The sequence below is a fragment of the Molothrus ater genome, chromosome 7 (genome assembly GCF_012460135.2).
Source record: "Molothrus ater isolate BHLD 08-10-18 breed brown headed cowbird chromosome 7, BPBGC_Mater_1.1, whole genome shotgun sequence".
Lineage (NCBI taxonomy): Eukaryota > Metazoa > Chordata > Aves > Passeriformes > Icteridae > Molothrus > Molothrus ater.
In genome coordinates this window covers 12,539,147-12,560,766 of record NC_050484.2, presented here as the reverse complement: position 1 = coordinate 12,560,766, position 21,620 = coordinate 12,539,147, and the positions used below count along the sequence as shown (strand labels likewise).

Below are 21,620 nucleotides of genomic sequence, written 5' to 3'. Positions count from 1 at the left end.
ATATCATACATTCCCAGATTTCCTCAGCCATCAGTCCAGCTGCTGGAGGCTTTGAGTTTCCTTTGGAGACTGTGAAGCAATGCTTGCATCTGCGCTACACAGAGCAGCTGAGAGAAGGGCTGGTTCTTGCAGCTGTATTTAACTGGTGACAGAGGCACGAGCATGACACACCCCTTACATTACACACCAGTAATATACTGTGGGTTAAAATATCGCTTTGCCTCTTGTGCAGAAAGAAAATATCCCCACACATAACATGTGCTGCTTCCCTGCACTCTAACCTGAACACTGTCCAGCCAAAAAACAGCACAGGCAAACTGCTTTTGACTGGTTTCCTATCTCCAGCTGAGATGGTGATCAGTTTATTCTCATGAAGGAAAATGTCTAAATATCTCAAATCTACCTGAGGGTTACAGAAGAAAACGGCACCAGCAGCACCAGCTGATATTCCTGTGAGCCTGCAGCTTTGACAAGGTCCTAAGGACCCTTGATGGGAGCTGTACTGAACAACACCTTGTGCTGTCAAGCTGAAGGAAGTGCCCAGACCCTACCAGCACAGCACAGCCCTGTTTTGCAGTGGTCCCAGCTGTGTGGCCGCAGCACTGGGGATGCCTAAAGCTCCACCTGTCTATAGCAAAGCCTGACTTTCAGCCTTAGTGCAGTCACACAAAGATGCTTCCACTCCTCTCTTGAGCTTATGTAAACAGAGATGAACATCTCCCTACCAAGGACCTCTTCCCAAAACATGATTTCTAGCCCTCTGGTTTGCTCCAAAGCACACTAATAACCGTATAATTAGAGAATAAATGGACAGAACTTGCAGTAGCAGTGCTCGTGGTTTTGTTAAGCAGTCTCAATCTGTTCTTTCAAAGAGAAGGCTCACGTTACTTCTAAAAGTAAGTACAAGGACCACAGTCTAAACCTCCATACTCCATTAATATATTTTTGTTGGGATTTTACGTATTCTGACCATCCATTTCCTCTCCATACCTTTTCCCTTGTCAACATGCCCCACTCTGAGAGCAGCACAACAATGAAATCAGATGGAGGCAAGGTACACAAGCAAGCCTGTCTCCTTTGGAGTCAGTCACTTCTCCCCTATTTCCTTTCATGTACATCTGAACTCAGTATTGCTATTTCAAGACCTGCTCCATTATGAAGTTACTCTTACAGATATTGTTAACAATAACATAGTTGACAGACAATGAATGCTTGACCAGGATTTCTGTGCCATGAGAAAGCAGTTCCAAGAAACAGAACTATTCTAGTGCCCTCCAGCATTCACTGAAAAGCTTCAGGAAATTAAAGATTTTAACTCCTGCTTTGTGTAATGAGGAGGTCCTGAACGTAAGACTGAAAATTGCCTCATTTGCAGAAGGAAAGAAACAATTGCCTTACATTACAGAACCCTCTCTGTGTGCTGTTGGATCAGAGGGCTGGGCAGGTGGGTAAAAGATTCAGGTCTCATTACATTTTTGTTTCAGTTTTCCTTCCTCTGATTTGGCTGGGCACTTTCACTTCAAACACATGATCTCTATGGCAGGAACTGTTGTGCACAAAGGTGACCTTTACACCCAGGCCAAGGAGCACTGGTTTTAGGCAGACCTGGTTAGCTGATAAGTTTGAGACAAACCCCCTCCCCAGGTATTCAAAAAAATTAAAATCTTCATGAAATATGCAACTTTTCAGCTGTCCCTAAGCAGTAATAAATAAAATAAAGGACCTTGTTAAATTAAACTATAATCTTTTACAGAAGTTCCAAATTAAACTCACTACATAAAAATTCACTCTAGTATCACCTTTGTAACTCTCCTTTGGGAATAGGTTTCAAAGGGTACATTTGTGAAATAAAAATGGGAGTTTCAAAGGCTGAGTGGCCTGACCTATTAAAAAATAAATAAACTATATACTTAATTTTAAAAAAACCCCAATGTTCTATCTGCCTCTATCACATGGTTCCTTACTGATAATGTATGGGTTTTATTCATCTGTTCTAAATGACAGAACTTGTACTACTTCATTCAGGAAAATCAAGAAGGCAGATTTGTCAGCCAATAAATTATTCGTGACAGATCTTGCACATTAAAAACCCCCAACTTTCTCCTCTGACAACAGCAGTAGTGTATTTATAAGGCTTCACATCTGTGGTTTGAAGAGTTGGAAGTTCTTTACAAGTGCCAAAGAACCCTAGTAGGAGCTACCAGCAAAACACAGAGCAAAGCAGATGATCCAGCAAAGAATCTGAGAATGAGCAGGCAACCAAGGAGAACCAAAGAGCCCCCAGTTCCCTTTCACATGAGACAGAATATCCTCATTCCTCTCCAGAATCTCCTGTGACCTATTTCTTGGCCCTAAATAATTTGCTATCCCCTCCTCCAATTTCTTCTTGAAGACTATTATCCCCAGACAACTTTGAGTGGGAACATGCAGGCTCCCTGCAAGGGGTCCTGGCTGCCAGGGGAGTGTCAGTGCTGTGGGATGAGTGTGACAGTGGCAGGGCTGGACCCCTCCTTGGTGGCCCACTGGCATAGCCCAGGAGCTGCCTGAGGCAAGCAAGCTCCAACACCCTTTTCTCCCAAGGAAAGAAACACTCTCGGAGAAAGAGAAAACGTAGGAGCTTCCACATTGCAATCCTGCTCAGCCTCAGGAAAGAATGCACTGTGAAAGTGCTTTTCTCCCTGGGAGAGACTGATCCTGTAACAGCCTTGCTTTCTTAGATGTTAGTGGCAGTTTTATGAAAACATGTTTCACTGAACTGCTCCTCTAGCTGTGACATAAGCCAGGGTGACTCTCCTGTCTGCCTGGAGTGCTGAAGGTGAGAAGGGCTTCCCCATTGTCTGTGGGAACATAAGGAAGCAAGAGGGCTGAGTCAGGAAGAACCAATGACTTTATTCTGGAACATGTTGATATCAGTCCAGCACCCAAATGGCAATGAATCCCTTAATTAAAAAACTAATAGTTGTCTGGCTATAAATACTCAGAATGCCATTAAAATTAATCAAAAGCTCTCTAAATGAATGGTTAATGTGAGACAACTTGCCCAAAAGACACGGATTAATATTTAATGTACTATGCTATCAGTTCGGGGTTCTTTCTTATTTTCTTGGAATGCTTAAGTCTAGAGAAAAATGTGGTCACATCCTTTATAAAGGTCATTTGCATTTATAGTGTCGCATATCACCAGATTATGTTTTCAAAAATATATATTAATTTTTTAACCAACATTGCTTAGCTTGCACTTGTAAAAATACCTGTTCCACACATCTTTTCAAAGCTTGTATTAAATACATTTGCCAGGAGAAGTGCTACCTCTTCCACAAATTCATTTAAATAAATGGCTTCAACAATGAAACCAGCTCACACTTCTGACACGTCGCCTAAATTTACTCTTGGGGAAACACTATGAATATAGCACTGGAGACAGAGCCTCTCACACCAACAGCTGGCAGGCACAGACATTATTACAGCAAGACAAATCTAGTCTAATGGGGAGCTGCAGTTCCTCAAACCTTCTAGCAGAAGGCCACTTCTCAGTATAGGCCAGAGACATGCCAGGGTGTCCACAGGGCTCCAGCTCCTGGCACAGAAATACCCTGGTCTCCTGCCTGTCCCATGTCTTGTCTCTCAGCTCCATGGAAATGTTTCAGGTCATCAGCAATAGTGTACAGCACTGAAGAGCTGTATGTTTAGGTAACTATATCTTTCCACTGGTTAGAACTGCTTAAGTGTTGCATCACACCCAGTGACTTTCCTGCTGGCCATTTCAACAGAGAATAGACCTAGAAGGTTGTTTAGAGCAGTGTGGGGTCATCAAACACTTTGGGAATAGAGATTCAATCCACCAAAAGAAAAAAAAAGAAGACAACTTGATATCAAAAGTTAAAAAAACCAAAACCAAAACCAACAGGTTTAAATAGTCAAAGCTCTCTACATATAATTTTAAAAATTAGTAAAATATAGCTGCAGACTTTGGATCAAGTATTTCATTTCATTTCCAAGAAGCTCTTGCGAGTCAGGGAGCCAGTTTTAAGGACAGTTTAATCTTCTGCTTAAAAGAGGAGAACTGGAAAAGTTAAAAATGGAAGTAGGATTCCACACTCTTCCTTTGTGGATTTTGAAGAAAAATCAAGCCTCTTCCAGGTACTATGAATTTAAAGCTAACAGACCTTTGGGTATCCACCACTCTGAGAATCACAAGTTTTGCCTTTGCCATCACTTAGCCAAGTTTCACACAAAGCTGGAATAATTTGGAACCCAACTCAGCAAACCCCAAACTTTCAGCTAAGAATATGTCTGTAAAGGTTTTTTTTTAGTAAGCCTAAAACAGGTGTCTTTCATCATGTGGGACAGTTTAAAAAGCTTAATACTGCTTTCAGGTGTGGCTGCTTATGGAAGTAACAGGCAAGCTGTGCATCCCATCACGTGTTACTGTCTCTCAACCTCAGTGCTGAATCTCTTTTTTTATGTGTAAATGCTTACTTAGCTCAAGCAACCATAAGCCACTGCCTATTAACTTAAAAATTAATTTTAAACCACCAGAAGTTTCGCCAGGAGCAAATGCAGGATGAAAGCAACTCTGTATTTAGTTAGTTATACCTTTGCTCTATTCAAAATGCAAATACCAGTGAAATGGCCTCCTACTTTTCTTACTTATCCCTTTATCCTGATAATTTTTGTTTTATTTTTATATTTTTATGCGTTTTTTTCTGGTAGAAATAGCATCCTTTTTGTAGTGTTACATGATCTGAAACCTCTGTCTCATCTATGAGTAAATCTCTGTCTCATCTGTGAGTAAATAATCAACTTTTCTTGATAAAAATATTCTTCTGTAAATGACTCTGGATATGATCTACAGCTCATGTGAATTATATTCATAAGATATGGAGACCCACAGAAGATATGAACACTGGCTGCCAGGGCACTACATCATATGCTGCAATGAAAGAAAAATTATTGATAGCTTAAGAAGGACACAGAAAGCTTGACTGAGGGAGTGTGTGGAACTGAATGAGATGGCCAATCCTGGTACATTTCTTCTCCACTAGGAGGCTGAGGTGATCAGTCTAATTATCAAAAACCTCTTTCCCAGAAATAGAATGTAAGTAAGTGCTCTGGTTCAGAGGGAGCAGAATGTAGTAGGCTCAGGAAGTATTTGTGGAGGCAACTATTTTATCTGTAGCAGCATTTCCCTTGAGCAGCAACTCTCATTTCTGTGAGAGCCCCTGGTTCAATACCCTTGGGTCTGCCAGGATTCTGAGTGGAATGAAACCAATGTTGTTCTTGATCCAAAACCAGATAAAGTGCACCCCAGAAGGGGACTCAAACTCACTTCTTAACAATGATTCCACAAAGGTTGCAGGTTGACAGAAATTTATCAACTCACAAGAAACATTTTATCATTTCCTTTCCATTTGGCTCTACCCTTAACAACACACCACAGATACAGAAAAAGCAGCAAAAACCACTTCTGTGGTGTTTTAATCTTGCTCAGCTCTGGCCTGGGCAGCCAGGCCAACCATGAACACAAGCAGCCCCAGAGCTTTTTCTACCCAGGAACTGCCATCGCAACAGCCAGATCTTACCTGCACACTTTCCTTCTCTCCTTTGCCTTGTTCAATCCCCAAATACAGAGGCAAGGAGAAGTACACTGGCTACCCACTTGCCAAGGGGTCTCCAAATTACACATGGGTCTAGAATCAGGTACAGAGCAAATTTTAAAAAGAAACAAATAAAACCAAAACCTGGTCTTTAAGGATCATTTCAGCTCTAGAACCCAGAAGAAAGTCTACTGGAATAGCCTGTATTCCATAGCACAGAGAAGAAATATTGGAGATCCTACATAAGAGAGGTTTCCTCCACCATGTTGCAAGGGCCCCTTGCAAGGTATAACACTCTTCATTTCACCCTGAAGTCTGTTTCAGCAGCTGAGGACCACTATTCCCATCATTCCCAAACTCACACTTCTAGCCAAATAAATGGAACACTTGCAAGTTGGCCAAAGTCCTACAGTACAGCTATTTACAAGGGTTCTAGCCAATGTTCTCTCATCCCCAAAAAGTTCCTACCACTTTTGTTAAACAGTAGCATTACTTACACAAAATACACTTGGACAGGGATTGTTTATTGAGGAGATAAAACATCAAAAGAAAAGCAGTGTTTATTGTCATAGGCATGTTGCAAGACCAAGGGTTTGTAAAGGAAGTTCCTTCTCCATTTACATGGACTGGATGCACAGAAAGAATGCAAACTATAAAGGTATTGATGAACATCAGAGAAATCAGAGTCTCAAGCCAACTTTCCAGCTGAAGTGACCAGTGCAGCCCCACTGTCTTCAACAAAGATAAGCCTTATGCTACTGAATCCCTTCTGGGGAAGGGATTGTAATTCCACATGCAGAGATAAAAGGGAGCTGCCAGTGGAAGCCTTGGAAAAACAAATAATTTGCTGCCCAGCTGTATGGACTGGTGGAGCTGCACTGGCTTCAGACATGCAGCAAGGTGCTACACAATTTGGCCGAGAAACTACAGAACAAAGAATGTTCTCACCTGCCTATCGCTTCAAATAGCTGGTGTTAAGCAAGTTCTGCCCACCACTGGTTGTCAGCACGGTCACAGAGCCCCAGCTCTTTGAGTGGTATGTTTTCTGTATGCGAGGGGATCACAGCAGGCACAGTGAGCACAGGCAGACTTGTCAGTTGCAGAGTTGTGCTCAGGCTTTTTTCTCCATGCTGCACATAACAGGAGACAGCCTTTTCATCAATGCTTTCCTTTCGCTTGCCTACTAGCTTAACCCATTTCTCTAACACATAGAGGTTTTCCAGTTGCTACACAGAAGTCAAAATCCAGCTGAGAACTTCACAGAGAGAAAATGCAACAACAACAGACCACATTATAGTTCTTGGAAGGGAAAATGGAGCCAGACCATCCCTTTCTGCTGGAGAACGTACAGCCCTCCAAGTTAGCTCTTAAGATAAAGTTGTGTAAATTGAGCTGCAGTGGGCAGCACAGCCCAACTACTTCAACTAATGCCTTTAATTGGAGCCCTTCTGTGGCTCTTCTCTGGCTCTCTGCTTCAACTTATATGAGCTGCAGCATGTGAGCTGAGCCCTAGCCAGCAAATAGCTCTAGTCGTGCCGCACAGATTCCTGCTCTGGGATGGAGGGATCTGCAACAGCCAAGTACATAAAGCAAGATACCTGAGGTCTGAGCCAGCTCTGGACAATATGAGCTCCAAGGGCAGATTTGCTTTCTACTCTTCCCCTCCTGCCCCCCGCCGGTGCAGCAAGGGGAGGGCCGCAGCTTTGCCGGGTCTGTTACTGTTCCACCCCGCTGTGCACCCCTTCCCCTCGGCCAGAGGCAGCACGGCCACCAGGCTGCCCCGGGAGAACCGGAGTCCGCAAACAGAGGAGGACAGGCGGGACGGAGAAGCGGAGCGGACTTGCAGCAAGGACAGCTCCGCTCAGAGAAAGCGGGAGCTCCGGGTGCCCGGGAGCAGCGGCCGGGCCCGGGGGTGGGGGCTGCTCTCGAGCCCTGACGTAAAAACTAAGCGGGGCTGCCCGCTCCGGCTTCTTAAGGAGAGCGGCGGCGGCGGCAGCGGTCTCGGAGAGCCCTGCCCTGGCCGGAGCCTGCCCGAGGTAAGCGCTGAGAGCCGGGGGCGGCGCGGGGCGGGCGGGCGCGGAGCGGGACGGGAGCGGCGGCGGAGTCGGGCGCTGCCCGGAGCCTCGGGAGCCGCGCGGGACCGCCCGGGGATGCTGCACGCACCGGAGCGGGCACCCGGCCCGGGATCGGCTGCGGCGGCTGCACGGCCGAGGGACTGCCGTAACGAGAGCTCCAAGTCAGATGATAGTAACACATTAATTGATTAACTGTTAAATTATTATTGTAAGGCATTATCCATGCCGGGGAGTGGAGCAGGAGACTACACTGCAAGGAGAAGCAAGGATAGGGGGAGGGTGGGAAAAGTCAGAACTAGGAAGTGTAAATAGCACTCACACACACACAAACTTCAATGAATGGACAGAAATAACAAGAGATTGGAGGGTGTAAGGAGGAATTGCATGGAAGCATTCACCACATGCACAGGTAAGGGATTAATGAAATCTCCAATTTCCTGGGCATCCCCTCCAGCTCTCAATTATCTAAAAAACCACAATCTTGAACCTTGTGGAAGACTAACAGCACAGTGCTGCCTGAGTTTGACCAGACCACAAGGACTAGTGGCCTTTGCTACTGACCCTTACTAATGCCATGCACATCACACTTTCAAGGACACCGATTCTCATATTAATGCCCTACCAACTCCTTGCCCAGGACTGTCCCCTTGTTTTGACAAATCCAGAACCCTTGTCTTAGCCAGTTTTGTAATGTATAAAGTTTAGAATAGGTGTGGGGGAGCAGAAAATACAAAGCAACCAGTTCCATTTTTAACCTGTACAAGTGAGATGGGCTCTGTCAAAGTCACAGAACCATCATTTAAAGGATTTTAGTATTATTAGCTTCTTTTACTATTATTCCTTTGCTTGAACAATTTTTTGGGGCTCCCCACCCACTGTCCCATGTCTGTCTCCTCACCCTCATGGTCATATTTGAGACTGCTAAATTGCTCTGAAAACCAGAAACTTGATAAAGTTAACTATGTCCCTTGAAAAAGTCTCGGTAAACAGACATATGTGCATACTGCATGGCACACAGGTGTCTGTGCCCAGTGGAAGGGCTCTGATGCACAAATAAGAATAAAGTAGTGACTCACAGGATGTTCTTGCCTTGCTTCTGAGAAAGTAATCAAAGCCTGCCTTGTGGAGTAGGGTACAGAAGAATGATGTTTCTTGGGGATCTTGGAAGCAGCAGGAGGACAGCCCTATTACTACCACCACTGTCATAAGTGACATCTACTAGGCAGTGCAGTGTGGGAAGAGCAAGCTGTCCCTCTTTTGTTCCTTAAATGCAATGTTCAGGTCCAGGGCTGAACATTGCCAGCTCTTCTCACAACACCCGAACTTGGAATGAAAAGTGGCTGTAGGCAGCTGGGGAATAAAGTCTGAATACCTCAAAAATGTTCCCAGAACCTGACCAGGTAGCCAGACATGGGGCTAGGTAAGAATAACATTTCTAGGACTGAAGTCTCTGAAGAGTCCTTTAGCTCTATAAAGAAATATACTCCACAAAGCAGACTACTCTTCCCTAGTCTCACACACAGGCTACCTTTCATGTACAATTCCTCTGCACATCAATATCCTGCCTTTGGCATTTTTCTTCACATAGCAAAGGAACACTTCTTCATGATCACCCATAGAAGAGACTTTCTACACAAAAAGCTAATTGCTTATCGAGCTCATTAAGAGAAGTGGCTTCCCACCCCCAACAACCAAACTGAAAACATTCAAGCATGAATACTCAGCAGATCAGCACATGCATTAAGCAGAATTTTGTCCTAAATGCTGATCTCAGAGATAGCTGATTTCCACAAATGGGAAGTTCTCCATATGTCATGAGCTACACTAAAAAACAACCCCTCAAACTTGTTCAATATCAGAAAAGCTAGAAGATTGTTAGAAAATGCAACAGAGAAGTATGTAGTAGAAATGAAATCTGATGGAGACAACTGGGCCTTTCTGTCCCCAAAACAATCATTCTCAGAATTTCTACCTATCCATTATTGATACTACTTAGCAAATTTCAGAGTTTTAACAGTTAATTCTCAGTGATCTGCAATACACAGTTATACTTTTAAATATATACAAAGACATCTCAGCACAGGAAAGACATGGACTTGTTAGAGCAAGTCCAGAGAAGAGCCACAAAAATGATGAGGAAGGTGAAGCAGCTCTCTGGAAAAGACAGCCTGAGAAAGCTGGGGCTGGAGAAGAGCAGGCTCCAGGGAGACCTTGTTGCAGCCTTCCAGTACTTAAAGAAGGCCTATAAGAAAGATGGGGACAGGCTTTTTAGCAGGGCCTGCTGCAAGATGACAAAGAGTGATGGCTTCAAACTGAAGGAGGACCAATTTAGATTACATATAAAGAAAAAAAAAATCTTCTACAATGAGGGTGGTGAGACACTGGAACAGGCTGTTCAGAGGAGTGGAAGATGCCCTATTACTGAAAACAGTTCAAAGTCATGTTGGACAGGACTCTGGGCAATCTGATGTGGTTGAAGATGTTCCTGCCAATGGCAGAAGGGTTGGACTAGAGACCTTTAAAGGTCCCTTGCAACCTGAACTGTTCTATGATTCTATATGCATGGGTACTTGTTGTACAATACAGCTGCTATGTGATGGCTTTGCTATACCCTCTTCTCAGAACTGTCCTGTCCTTTCGCACCTAAACCACTCCTGGTCAGTGGATGAATCTGAAACCTGCAATAATTAGAACCATTAAAACACATTTTCAACAACATTTTTCCACCTGCTGTCCACTGATCCTTGTGATTCTGAAGACTACTTTAAAGGGCTCATAAAATGTTGAAAAAAGCAAGACTGGCTAAAAGCTTAAATTATGTAAAAAGGAATGGATTTTTACTGAAAAATATTTGGGCTCTGTAGAGCAAAAATGGAAAAAAAACTTTCAGTATTAAGTACTTCCAGATAAGACAGTTCATCATTCAGATCTGAGGATGATTAAAAATTTTTACACATGCTTCTGCTGCATAGAGCATTGTCACTCCTCTAGTATTTATGTACATACAAAAAGCATACACAAATCTTTAAAGAGCAGAGAAACAGTATTTAAGTGCCTTGTGTATCATGTAAAGCAACAGGATTTTATTCCTGCAACTAAGAGTGAGACTTTTTCGGCTTCTCTTGGTTTTCTTATATTTCAGTGACATAATGGATCTTGGAAGCAGAGGAAGAATCCACTGCACCATGAGACTCACCTGCTCTCTCCTACTCATGGCAGTGTTCTGTGTGACACCTTTCCTCTGCCACAGTCAAGCTGATCCACTGGCTCTTGGGCGGGCAGACCCCCAATGCTGGGAATCCTCCTCAGCTGTTTTACTGGAGATGAGGAAGCCTCGCATTTCTGACTCTGTCAGTGGCTTTTGGGACTTCATGATCTTTCTGAAATCCTCAGAGAACTTGAAACATGGGGCTTTGTTCTGGGACTTGGCTCAGCTCTTCTGGGATATCTATGTGGACTGTGTGCTCTCCAGAACCCATGGGCTGGGGAGAAGGCAGCTGTCAGAAGCTGTCAGAAGCCCCAAGACGGCTACTCTACTTTCTCAGTTCACAGGGAGAAACCAAGGTCACTACTCCTTTAATATGCATCTCATGGGCAATAATTAGAGTCTAGTGGGAAGAAAAGCGATTGAGGCCTATTGTGCTATGTGGTAATAACACAGAAACAGAGGACAGTGTGTGCAAAAACCCCCTACTCCTCCCAGTGAAGTGTAGAGCTGTGTTTATGTTCAATGTGATCTCAGTAAAAATTTTACCTCCAAACAACCTGACCTCTAACAACAGCTTTTAAGTTTTAGTTTGATAGGGTAGGAAAAGCAGCAGAAAGTGTGATACAGGAGGGTTCAAACAAAGAAGGCAGCTCAGCAACTGAATATACCAATATATTCTTCCATAGCAGCATTTTTACCACAGTTGTGCTACGAACAGGCTAGCTCTGGATTCCCCATTCTGAGAGGAATGCACTGCACTGGGCTGTTGGGGAGAGTGGCAGCCTTTTAGCAGAAGGGTAAAGGTGTGTCTACTTGCCATCTAGCAGCCAGTCACTATTTTTCATTTCCATACCAGTAACTTCACCCAACAAACAATGGAAACATATCTCAGATTTAGATTCATGCAGGCTTTCAGACACAACTACAGCTCCAGGAAGAACATCACTACCTGTGACACTAAGTGCTGCAATTCCTTCTCTCCAGGTTCCCAGGCCCCTCTCCATATGCCTGTCAACTACCATCCTCATTCCCAAAAGGGAGACACAGTATAGCTTTTCCTAAATCTCAGTCTCTTCCAAGGCTTCAGTTCTGATCCTGCTACCAACAGATATATCCTTCCCTGGAGAATAACCAATTTCAGATAGAGGTAGGTGCTATAATTTGATGGAGAGGTAGAAGCGCTGTTTCCATCATCAACAGTGTAGTGCATGAGCCCACAGTGAGAGGCAGAACTGCCTTTACACTTCAATGGATTGAGACCCTTGTCTCCACTTCCTAGGGCAGTGTCTTAGTTATTAAGATGCTTAGGGGGAATGTTCATGGAATAATGAAGAGCCTCTCTGACCAAGTACCCATTAGAGTGTCTCTAAAAATTGGACTTGAACTCAGGGTTCTTGCACCTCAGGGACAATACACCACTGGACCATCCCACTCTTGCCCACAAACCTTAAACATTTTTGAGTATTGAAAGCTAGAATCTGGGATAGGAAAGACTGAGAGGTCCTTACTCTATTACCTACAGGCAGTATCCTGAACTTTGAGATAGGAGTTGAACTTGAATCAATCCCCTCAGACTGAAAAACTCACACCCACAGGGTCAATTTCTAATCTATGAGTCAAACAACCACCACCTGCAATTTAAAAGCAAGGACTGGATCCTATCCTGCTCTGCAAAGAATCATAGCTCTGACTGGATCTTTACTGTGTTGGCATGCAGCACAGAGCCTCCTTGTGGTTTCCAAGTGGTCTTGGACATCACACAGGCAACAAGTTGCTCAGTCCTTACCAGACTGACGTGCTTCTGGGTGCAAACAGAATGCAGCTTTAGACACACACAGTGGTAGTATTGTCAAAAACTGAGATAACCCTTCAGGTTAAAGCACTAGATTATTTTTTGTTTGGGATTGCAGCTTTGAATATCACTGTCTAAACTCCCACTTAGCCTTTTGCTTACATCTGGTTCTACATATCTATATCACACTGTGATTTTCCTATACAAAGAGCTTTTGTTCTAGTCAAGATTAAAGAGTAACAGTCTGATGTATTTTGAAGAATCAAATTTAGGGGTTTATGATAAATTCTGACTATTCTTATCTCTTATACAAAGGGATTTTAAGCACTACTAAGTATTCACATCCTCTGTTTTGTGAATTGTTATCAGTTAATCTGGTTTCTCTGTACGGCTGATTAACATCAGTTTGTCACAGGCAGCTTATAGCAGTGACAGCCTATTTTTTTTTTTAGAGGAGCTATCTAACTTCTCATCCAAGTCTCACAGTTTCTTAACAAAGCCAGCTGTTTTAATCTTTGTAACCTGTGGTCCAACTGCCTTATTTCTCCAGTGCAAGTAGAAATCAATTGGTAATAATTGCAGCTAGAAATGCCATAGCAAATGATGAGGAATAGAATTTGCACTTATGCATAGAGGTACAAGCCTGTTTCCTCAGCCCCAGGAGCAGCACTAACAGCACTTAAATTACCTCGTGTACTTCACATCTACATGAACAGGTATAAATAGCTTTCAGTAGGCTTGTTCCAGAATTCCAAAAATAAAGCAAAATTTTCTTGTTTTATTCTGTTACTTTTGCAACAGTTGGTAACTTTATTGCTTCATACTCAAGTTTTTTATCTTACTCCTCTTAAATAGTTAAAATTTCAATACATTTGGGGTTCATTTTGTTGTTTTAATTGCAAACAGGATCATAAATCAGGAATGAGGAGCAACCTGCATTCTCTGTTTTTCCTTAAACATATCAATGAATTGGAAAAGCAGGACAGATATCTGAACTTGGCACAGAAATACTGATGTTAAGATGTTATTATGAGCATTACATTTCAGAACTATGGATAAATCCCTACTTGTGAAGATTGAGAATCACAAATTTTCTAAGGAGAAAAAACACCTACTTTGTCACATCTTAGAGGCACTTTCATCATCAAGTTACCCATACTTGGTCCTCCTGGGAAACAATTCTCTTCTAGTGTGCACCTAGAAGTGGGAGAAGTAGCCCAGTTCCAGACTTACAGATTCAAACACTGTTTTCTGGATCAGTCTAGTCCGTCCAGGCTTTTATCTTTAGACTGTATTCACAGTCTGAAGATACTCTTAAACTCTACACAACCCATGAAAAAGACTACAAAATCAGAACAGTTGAATATGAGTAATCTGACAAACTGTCTCAATCAACCTAAAATCATACTTTACCCAGCAGCATTTCAACTTCCCTAGATATTCTGCAGAGAATTCTTAATCAGCTGTAAGTAGAGACAAGTAGGGAAAGTTTTTCAGATACCTGACCAAGCTATCTTTAGTAACTCATACCTTTTCCCTAAAAACACCATGAAAAAGCAGGTTCCATAAATGCATTTCCAATCTATGACAACACTGTAGTTACATCACAGTTACAACAACTCTAACCAAAATAAGACTTTAAAACCACGAAGAAAACATAGCTTTTGTACTCACAGCAATCTTCCTGAAGAGCAGCTGTACAAGGAGATCCTCCTCAAGAAGCCACATTGCACATCCTCCCTAGAAACATCTGAAGACTACAGATACAAACCCTCTGCTTCTTTTCTCCTTTCTTGCTTTCCTTTTTTTCTCCTTTCTCTTTTCACCCAGCAGTCCCACTGCCCCTTACCACTCAGTGACCTCAGCTGTGCCCAGCTCCCTCACAGGTGCAGGTGGTTAGGCTCAGATCACCCTTTGCACCTGGCCCAACTCTGCAGGGTGTCAGGGTGGGGTAGTGGGGCAAATGCTATTGAACAATTGAGGTCTGCTAAATAAGCAGGTATTGTGTTAACCAGTTACTTTTTCAGAAGACAAATATGTTTAAAAGAAAGAAAAGCAACCAGCTGCCTTTTAGAGATCATTGCAAAGAAAACACCCCATAGTTCCTCAAGGAAATAACAAATGTGCTACTAGGCAGTGTGAGGGATCTCACCCACTGTGCAGAGAGGTTGATAACAGGCCAGTGTGGTAGTAGGATTCTGAGCAGACTTAAGCACTTTGATTCTGCTAATTACAAGTAGAAGAGTTTTATAGGAAGACCACAGGAAAAAGCCGATACTGGGAAAAGATCAAAGTGACATGACACTGAAAGGCAACATGCAAAGGGAGGGATATGGCTATCATCAGGGCAAGAGGCTTGGGGGCAATGCTGATAAAGTACGACCAGCAGAAGCTAAATGCAGAGGAAATGTAAGGTGTGGGAAACTGAGTATTCAGCTGCTCTTTGCTGTTTGGAAATTATTTACTTATATGCATTTTTATGTCACTTTTCAGGGATGTTTTCTCATATTCAGAGGTCACCAGTTCTGAAGAAGAAAGACTCATTTGAAGATTTAATAAGTATCCATATACATAAGAGTAGATCTATATTACTTGGAAGAGTCATTGGAAAGCTAGGAAAAAAGAGGAAATTACACATTTAGTCTAAGATTTTGATTTGTGGATAATTTTAAACTATTTCTATTTATTTTTTGTATTTTAATCCCCATTGATGTCAATTCATGTGGTGGAAGAAGGCATGTAACCTCAAGCATGACATCTCTGATTAATTTGGACTTATGGGTTTTCTTAATCACCTATGAATTAAGTCTCCTTACTAAACTGCATGATTTATAAGCAGTTGCCTACTTGAATCTGTGTGTATATCGAGCTTCTTGTAATACATGTGATCTGTTCAAACTAATGTCTTTTGGGTGCCAAAACAGGAAATAACTGATTCTTCAATAAAATATAGACAAGCAGAGAAGGAAGTTGTCAAAAAACCTCCACTGGCTACAAGACAGGATTAGAGAAGTGATGGTGATGTTTGGTTGTATGCAGAGCTGTACATTTGTACAGAGCAACCCCTGCTCAGAGACTACAAGAGACATCATCTTACTGAAGAAAAATGGTACATATTTCTACATGAAAAATACCTTCCAAGAATGTTTTCAGTTTTGCAGTAAAAGGGTTAACAGATTTTATCAGCTCCTCTGCTTTCACACTTAAAACGTTTAATCACAAAAATTCTCATACTTAACTTGCATTTGCTTCTTTTTTAGTTTACAAGTTCTTTGTAGAAAAACCAGCTTCTCCTGACTCTTATTGATGACCCTAGCAGGCAATTTGAGATTAAACTAATGCAAAACAACTTATGGCCGGTAACATTTGATTGCTTTTATGGTATAAATTATTTCCATTGCCAGATTGGCTGGATGAAACCATGAATTTCATCTTTCCAGAGATATTACATTTAGTTGTTCATTCAATGTTTCTTTTCTTGAGCATGTAGCAATATTTGGTGGTTTGTTTGTTTTTTCTTTTTTTTCCAAAATGCCCACAGAAAAATGGGCTTCCTGGTTGTTCTTCAACTTGCAGAAATAAGTTCGAGTCACAAAACGTAAAGAAATATTGAAATGGTCACTGAAATGAACAAATAAGGCTTAATCACAGTCCCATTGAGGGAAATCCTGACTTAAGGAAGAAAATAAAAAACTATATGAGGGCTAGCAGCTTCAATGGCACTGAATTTGTGCTTCAAGTTAAGCATGCAGCAAACCATTTCAATGTTTAAGAGAGAACACTAAAGCAGGATAAACACAGGAACACCCAGTTTATTGTACTCAACAGACCCCCAGCTGCAGCCACAGCCTATGAGAGTGCTTTGCTGCCGTGTGGGAGAGCAGCAGCTGCCGTGTGGGAGGGCAGCAGCATTGTTACAACAGATCTGCTCTTCCCCCTACTGATGGTGTTCATTAATTATATTATTGTCTCTAAAAGCCTTATTGTTGCAAATTTGTATCAACAGAAGAGAGTCTTCACTCAGTCCCTACAGCTACCAAGACCAGCACCTGATAAAGAGTGTGAAGGGCTGGATGCTCAGCCCAGGAGGATTGGTATTGGAGTAGAGCAGATGTTACCTCTTGCCGTACACTCCCAAGCTCTAGCAAATGTGAAAGCAGACAGATTATCCGAACAGGTCCTGTTTAACTGAGATGCATTTCCACAGGGCCCTTTGGGCACCTCTTAGTGGTGATTCCACTTTAGAGAGGTCCCACCTGCAACAACAGGATCCTTTAGAAAATGGCTCATGTCAGCTTTCTTCCTCTCTTCAGACAGAAATACCACTATGGGCCAAGACAATGTTTAGCTTAAATGAATTCACAATACTTCTCTGCTTCAGTAAGCTTCTTAATGAATAGGCTGTAGCAAAATTCAGCCTTTGAGGCAATGGGCAGGAAAGGATGTGGAGGCAAGACTGACAAAACAGATCAATCTCTAGGATAATCACACTATGGAGAACATTTGGAAATTGCTGATGTAAAGAGGCAATCTGTGTTATTAATTGTGCTGAAATAAAAAAGGGGATGCAACTGACTACATGTAAACCTGCAAGTGATAGAGTGCAAGCGATAAAAGAGTGTCTATATTAAAAAAAAAAAAAACAACCAAGAGCTCTCTCTGAAAGTAGATCTGCTATACAGGAACATTTAAAAATGTCACTGTGCTTAAAGACAGGATATTACCTCCTACCACTGTTCCTTATCAAATTCATGGCAGATCTTTGTGTGAACTAGGATTGTTTTTACAGATATTGTTCCTGGCTTACTGTTTTTCAGTGAGAGTGTGTCAGAAGAAGGATGGGATGAACATGTCTGACTGAAATTCCTTCACTGTCATCTGAACTGAATAACAGCAAAATAAAGACCTTGTTTCATCTTACAGGGATCTGTGAGCTAAACAACTGCTTCTTAGCATGGAAAACAATTCTTTAAGTCTTTACATAATGACATGAAAAAACAATTCATGGTAGTTCAGGAATATCTATTTGTAAGAATTTGTGCTCCAGGTCTGTTTAATGGTGCTTCACACCAAACCAGCATTTGTCAGTTGCTACTGTTTCCAACCAAGTTGAATTCAGATGCACACACTAGAAGGAGATTTAAAGCCTCATCAGAAGCTGACCATAATCAACAAGTAGGTTCCTTGGATTGTTGTGTGTCTCTGGGCACTGGCGTATTGCAAAAGCTACGAGCTTCTATCTCACAGTATATTTATTTATGTTATGATATGCGTATATCCACTTTCTATTTACCTCATCACTATTTGTTCTCTGGGTCCTCCCTCCTCCCTCAATAAGTTTCTTTTTTTTAAATTTTCACCCTCTTTACACTACCTTTGCTACAGACAAACCACTTGTTAGCTTCCAATAGCATATCATTATTTCTTGCTGTAAATTCTCGAGTGTTTGCAGTACATGTAATTCAGGCCTCCTTTGACCAAAACTAGCAGAAAGAATGAGGAATGTTCATTAATCTCACTACCACAGTGTAAGGTCTTCCAAGAAAATGGCTGAGGTGCTACCAACAGAAAAGAAGATTTCTAGCCTCTTTAATGAGTCAGGCAGCCCCTTTATCTTGATGATTATAACTCATTCTGAAAAATACAACACAAGGAAAATCTATGTGGAAAATCTGTGTAGAGTTCTGCTAAGCAGCTTTTCTTAAGCCCTATGCTTTTCTTTAGCCTTTTCAATCACATCAGCTTAAACACTCTTTGATTATATATGAAACAAAGCTTCAGAAAATTTACCTAATTTTTGTCCCAGAGCTTCCAAAAATATTTTGTTTTTACCCAAATGAAATTTATTTTCTTTGTCATCACAGAAAAAATCCTGTAAAAACTTGGGCTATTTTCTTTCTTGGCAAGCTGGTATCGTTTCAATGACATAATTAAAATCCTTAAAGGTATGCAAATTTTCTTGAACCATAACTGGTTTTGAGCATATACAAACATAGTTATTTACTATTTTTATGCACCTCCTGCCAAAGAACCATAGTAAATAACTGACTGTACATTTTTTTCTTTCTGAAGTGGTACTGAATAATTTCAATTTCTCAGGTCTTTAAAATCCTTCTGTACACTACAGGAAAAAGTGTTTTCCTTGTTGCTGGCATCAACAAGAAATAGAGAACCATTCCAAGGAAGTAACTCGACCATGGGATATCAACAGCTAAAGAGAGAGAAATGGGCAATCGTTTGCACTGCTGAGGAAGTCACAGCAAAGCAGCTGGAAATCACCAACAGAAAAGGAATATAGCTCTCCAGAATCCTCCAGGTGAAGGCTCTAAATGCAGAAACCTGTCATGCTGTGTTATTACAGGCAACATCTGAGACACTTTAAAGAGTCTCTTTTAAGAGACACAGGATCAATTACCTTTAAGTAGTTCAGTGAAGTTGTATGGAGAATGGTAGTTTCCATCACTTACAAGCTGGTGAAATTACTTGGTTGATGAGGTCAGAAAAGGATCTGCAAACATGCTCAGCTGTAGAGAACAACTCCTGGTGCAAAGCAGTTTGTTGGGCTGAAAAGCAGAATAAATTTTAAGTCTTTCGAAGCTTTTGGATGCTGATAGAGCACTAGAAAACTCTTAATGAATCTCTAACATAACTCTGTAGAAGCACCAGCTTTTTCTGTCATATTCCATGTTACATCCTCATTATCAAAAGTGAGGCATCCTGAATGTTGAACAAAGCTCTGTTGTGTAAGACCTTTGATTACGAAGGGATTTTGTACTGCTGGAAGTCTCCTAGGACTAGAGTTATAGTTACAGAGTCACAGAAGTGGCAAGAGCAAAAACTTCTCATGCCCTCACCAGTTTAAGTTTGCTCCTTAATTGACTGCCGAGACTCATTATCTCTTAGGAGCTTTGACTCATCCAATTCCAAATCAGTCTGAAATTAGGGGCTATATTTGGAATATGCTCTACCTTACTATATAGAATAATACTACATAGGCTAAAGGAAGATTCTGAGTTTCCTCTGCGGGTTACATGACTATGAACAATATTATGGAATAAATGGGATGGAGGTAAGAAAACACAGTGACAAGATGACTGGAGAACTTATACCTGGTTGAGTTTGGAGAGACAAGGTGTCCTTCAGTTTCATCATTAGCAGTTCCAATTCCTTTCTCACCTCCTTCTCATCAGGTGGTATCTGCATTGCAGTGGGAATAAGAACTGTATTCCCCATTCCACCAAGAGAGTTTTCTGTCAGTTTAGGCAGATATGTTTGTTTCTCTTTTGCTTGTTTATGCTGTCCCATAAAGGGTTTGTCACTCTGCAGGGACACTGACTCCAGTGGGTCATCTGAGAATGTGAAGTCCACTGCAGCAGGAACCTCAGGTGTCTGTAAAAGCTGCCTTCTATTCACAGAATTTGGGGGATTCAAAGATTTCCATTCTGCACATGTTCTGAAAATAGGCCTTATTTGGGCAGGATTTAATTCACTCTGCATTCTCCTTTCTAACAGAACACGTGGATTTCTTGGCATTGTATTATGACACTGTGCAAAAGGATGCTGTGATGACTGCAACATGGTCTACAATAGACAAAACACAGAAAATAAATTGTAAAAATAATTGGTATTTCAGTTTGCCAGTAGTACTAAAACAGTATTGCAGAAAATGCTACAAAAAAGCTGTAGGAGGAAAATATGTAAACATTTTCTGTGAAACAAGAGCCTTTTAAGAATCTCAGAAATAATTGTAATTATAAGAATCACTATAATTGAAAACAAATAAAATATTTTCTATAAGATGTCTGTATTGCATCCCAGTAAAAGACAGCAATTAGGAATGATATTATATTTATTCAATGCCAGCACTTTGACTCTTCTCTGAAGAACAGACTGCAATGAAGTATCTAACACTTCTGTTGGAAACTCTTACTGGAATATTCATTATTTTCATTGCAGTAGTATTTAAATGTGCTAATATGGATATCTGTGCTAGTTGCCAGATATGCACAGAATGACAAGAAAATACATACTGCCAAGACCTTATCTGCTTTCTCTGAAGAGAAGAGCCTAAGATGACTGAAAATACAATTGGAAGGTGTATGAAATGTTATTAAGAGTGCTGGTCTACAGGAAAAGCAGTTGTTAGTGTTCAGTAATGGCTCATAGCTGTGACAATTCTTGATATATATATCACTATACCTTTACTTCTTCCTTCATGTGCTGCAGCGTCATTTGCAGGTTTTCATGGCTTACTCTCAGGCTTTGCAGTTTTGCCTCTATTTTGCAGCTTTTTTCTTCCTGGCAGTTATGAAGAAATTGCATTTTGTCCTTCCATTTGTTGAACTGCTTTTTCATATACCTACCAGAGATACAGGAGGGTGGGATTTTTGCTAGACCAGACATACACAAATATATACATTCATGGAAATGAGCAAACACTTTAGCACAAACTTTATCCCCTTTACTAGCTCAGGAAAATTTTGTCAGCTTTGGGATTAGAGGCCAATATTTCAGAAGCTGGACTGTATCCATGGAATTAGCAAGAACATGAGTATTCCAAATGAGGAAATATGGGAGCTGAGTAGAACTGTGGCCACATCTGAACCTTGCATCTTGGGGTTTTACCTTTCCCACAAAGGTGGCTGCAACAGGAGAAACAATAGCAGCTTCTCTGCATAGAAGCAAACTACTTATAGCAACTCCCTGACCTGCAAAAGATTCCCATTACATGCATGGGCAACAATGAAGTAAAAGCAGGTTCTGCCCCTTTGATAGAATTTCTTCTTGCTGGTGGTATTCTCTGCAGTTTCTTCAATGGTTCCAATAGCTTTCAGGCACAGGCCATTTTGAAAAAACACTCTAATTTTTGCAATCAGAAGTGCCACCCTCCTATGTACAACAGAGATTTAGAAATTACCTACTCAGAGCACACTACGACAGAAATACCA

General features: G+C 41.5%; 2 protein-coding genes across 2 annotated transcripts in view; one reads left to right on the top strand and one right to left on the bottom strand.

Annotated features, from left to right (window-relative positions):
- Positions 1-21,620, bottom strand: part of DYTN (dystrotelin) — a 73,931-nt gene that overhangs the window by 36,786 nt on the left and 15,525 nt on the right. The window contains exons 12-14 of the mRNA XM_036387105.1: positions 20,872-21,031; positions 19,782-20,253; positions 19,088-19,235 (exon numbers count right to left, since the gene is read on the bottom strand). Of these exons, the coding sequence (XP_036242998.1) occupies positions 19,132-19,235; positions 19,782-20,253; positions 20,872-21,031 (736 nt within the window). The 3' untranslated portion in view covers positions 19,088-19,131. The remainder of the gene's footprint in view (positions 1-19,087; positions 19,236-19,781; positions 20,254-20,871; positions 21,032-21,620) is intronic.
- FAM237A (family with sequence similarity 237 member A) lies at positions 10,822-15,533 on the top strand. Its single transcript, XM_036387106.1, has 2 exons — positions 10,822-11,236; positions 15,166-15,533. Exons 1-2 carry the CDS (start codon positions 10,822-10,824, stop codon positions 15,312-15,314), a joined length of 564 nt encoding a protein of 187 aa, XP_036242999.1. The 3' UTR covers positions 15,315-15,533.

Bases quoted from the DNA above. Each gene is read 5' to 3' on its own strand.
- FAM237A (XM_036387106.1), top strand. From the start codon at position 10,822: ATGGATCTTGGAAGCAGAGGAAGAATCCACTGCACCATGAGACTCACC. The intron at 11,237-15,165 runs GTCACTACTCCT...GTCACTTTTCAG, and splicing joins GTTCACAGGGAGAAACCAAG to GGATGTTTTCTCATATTCAG.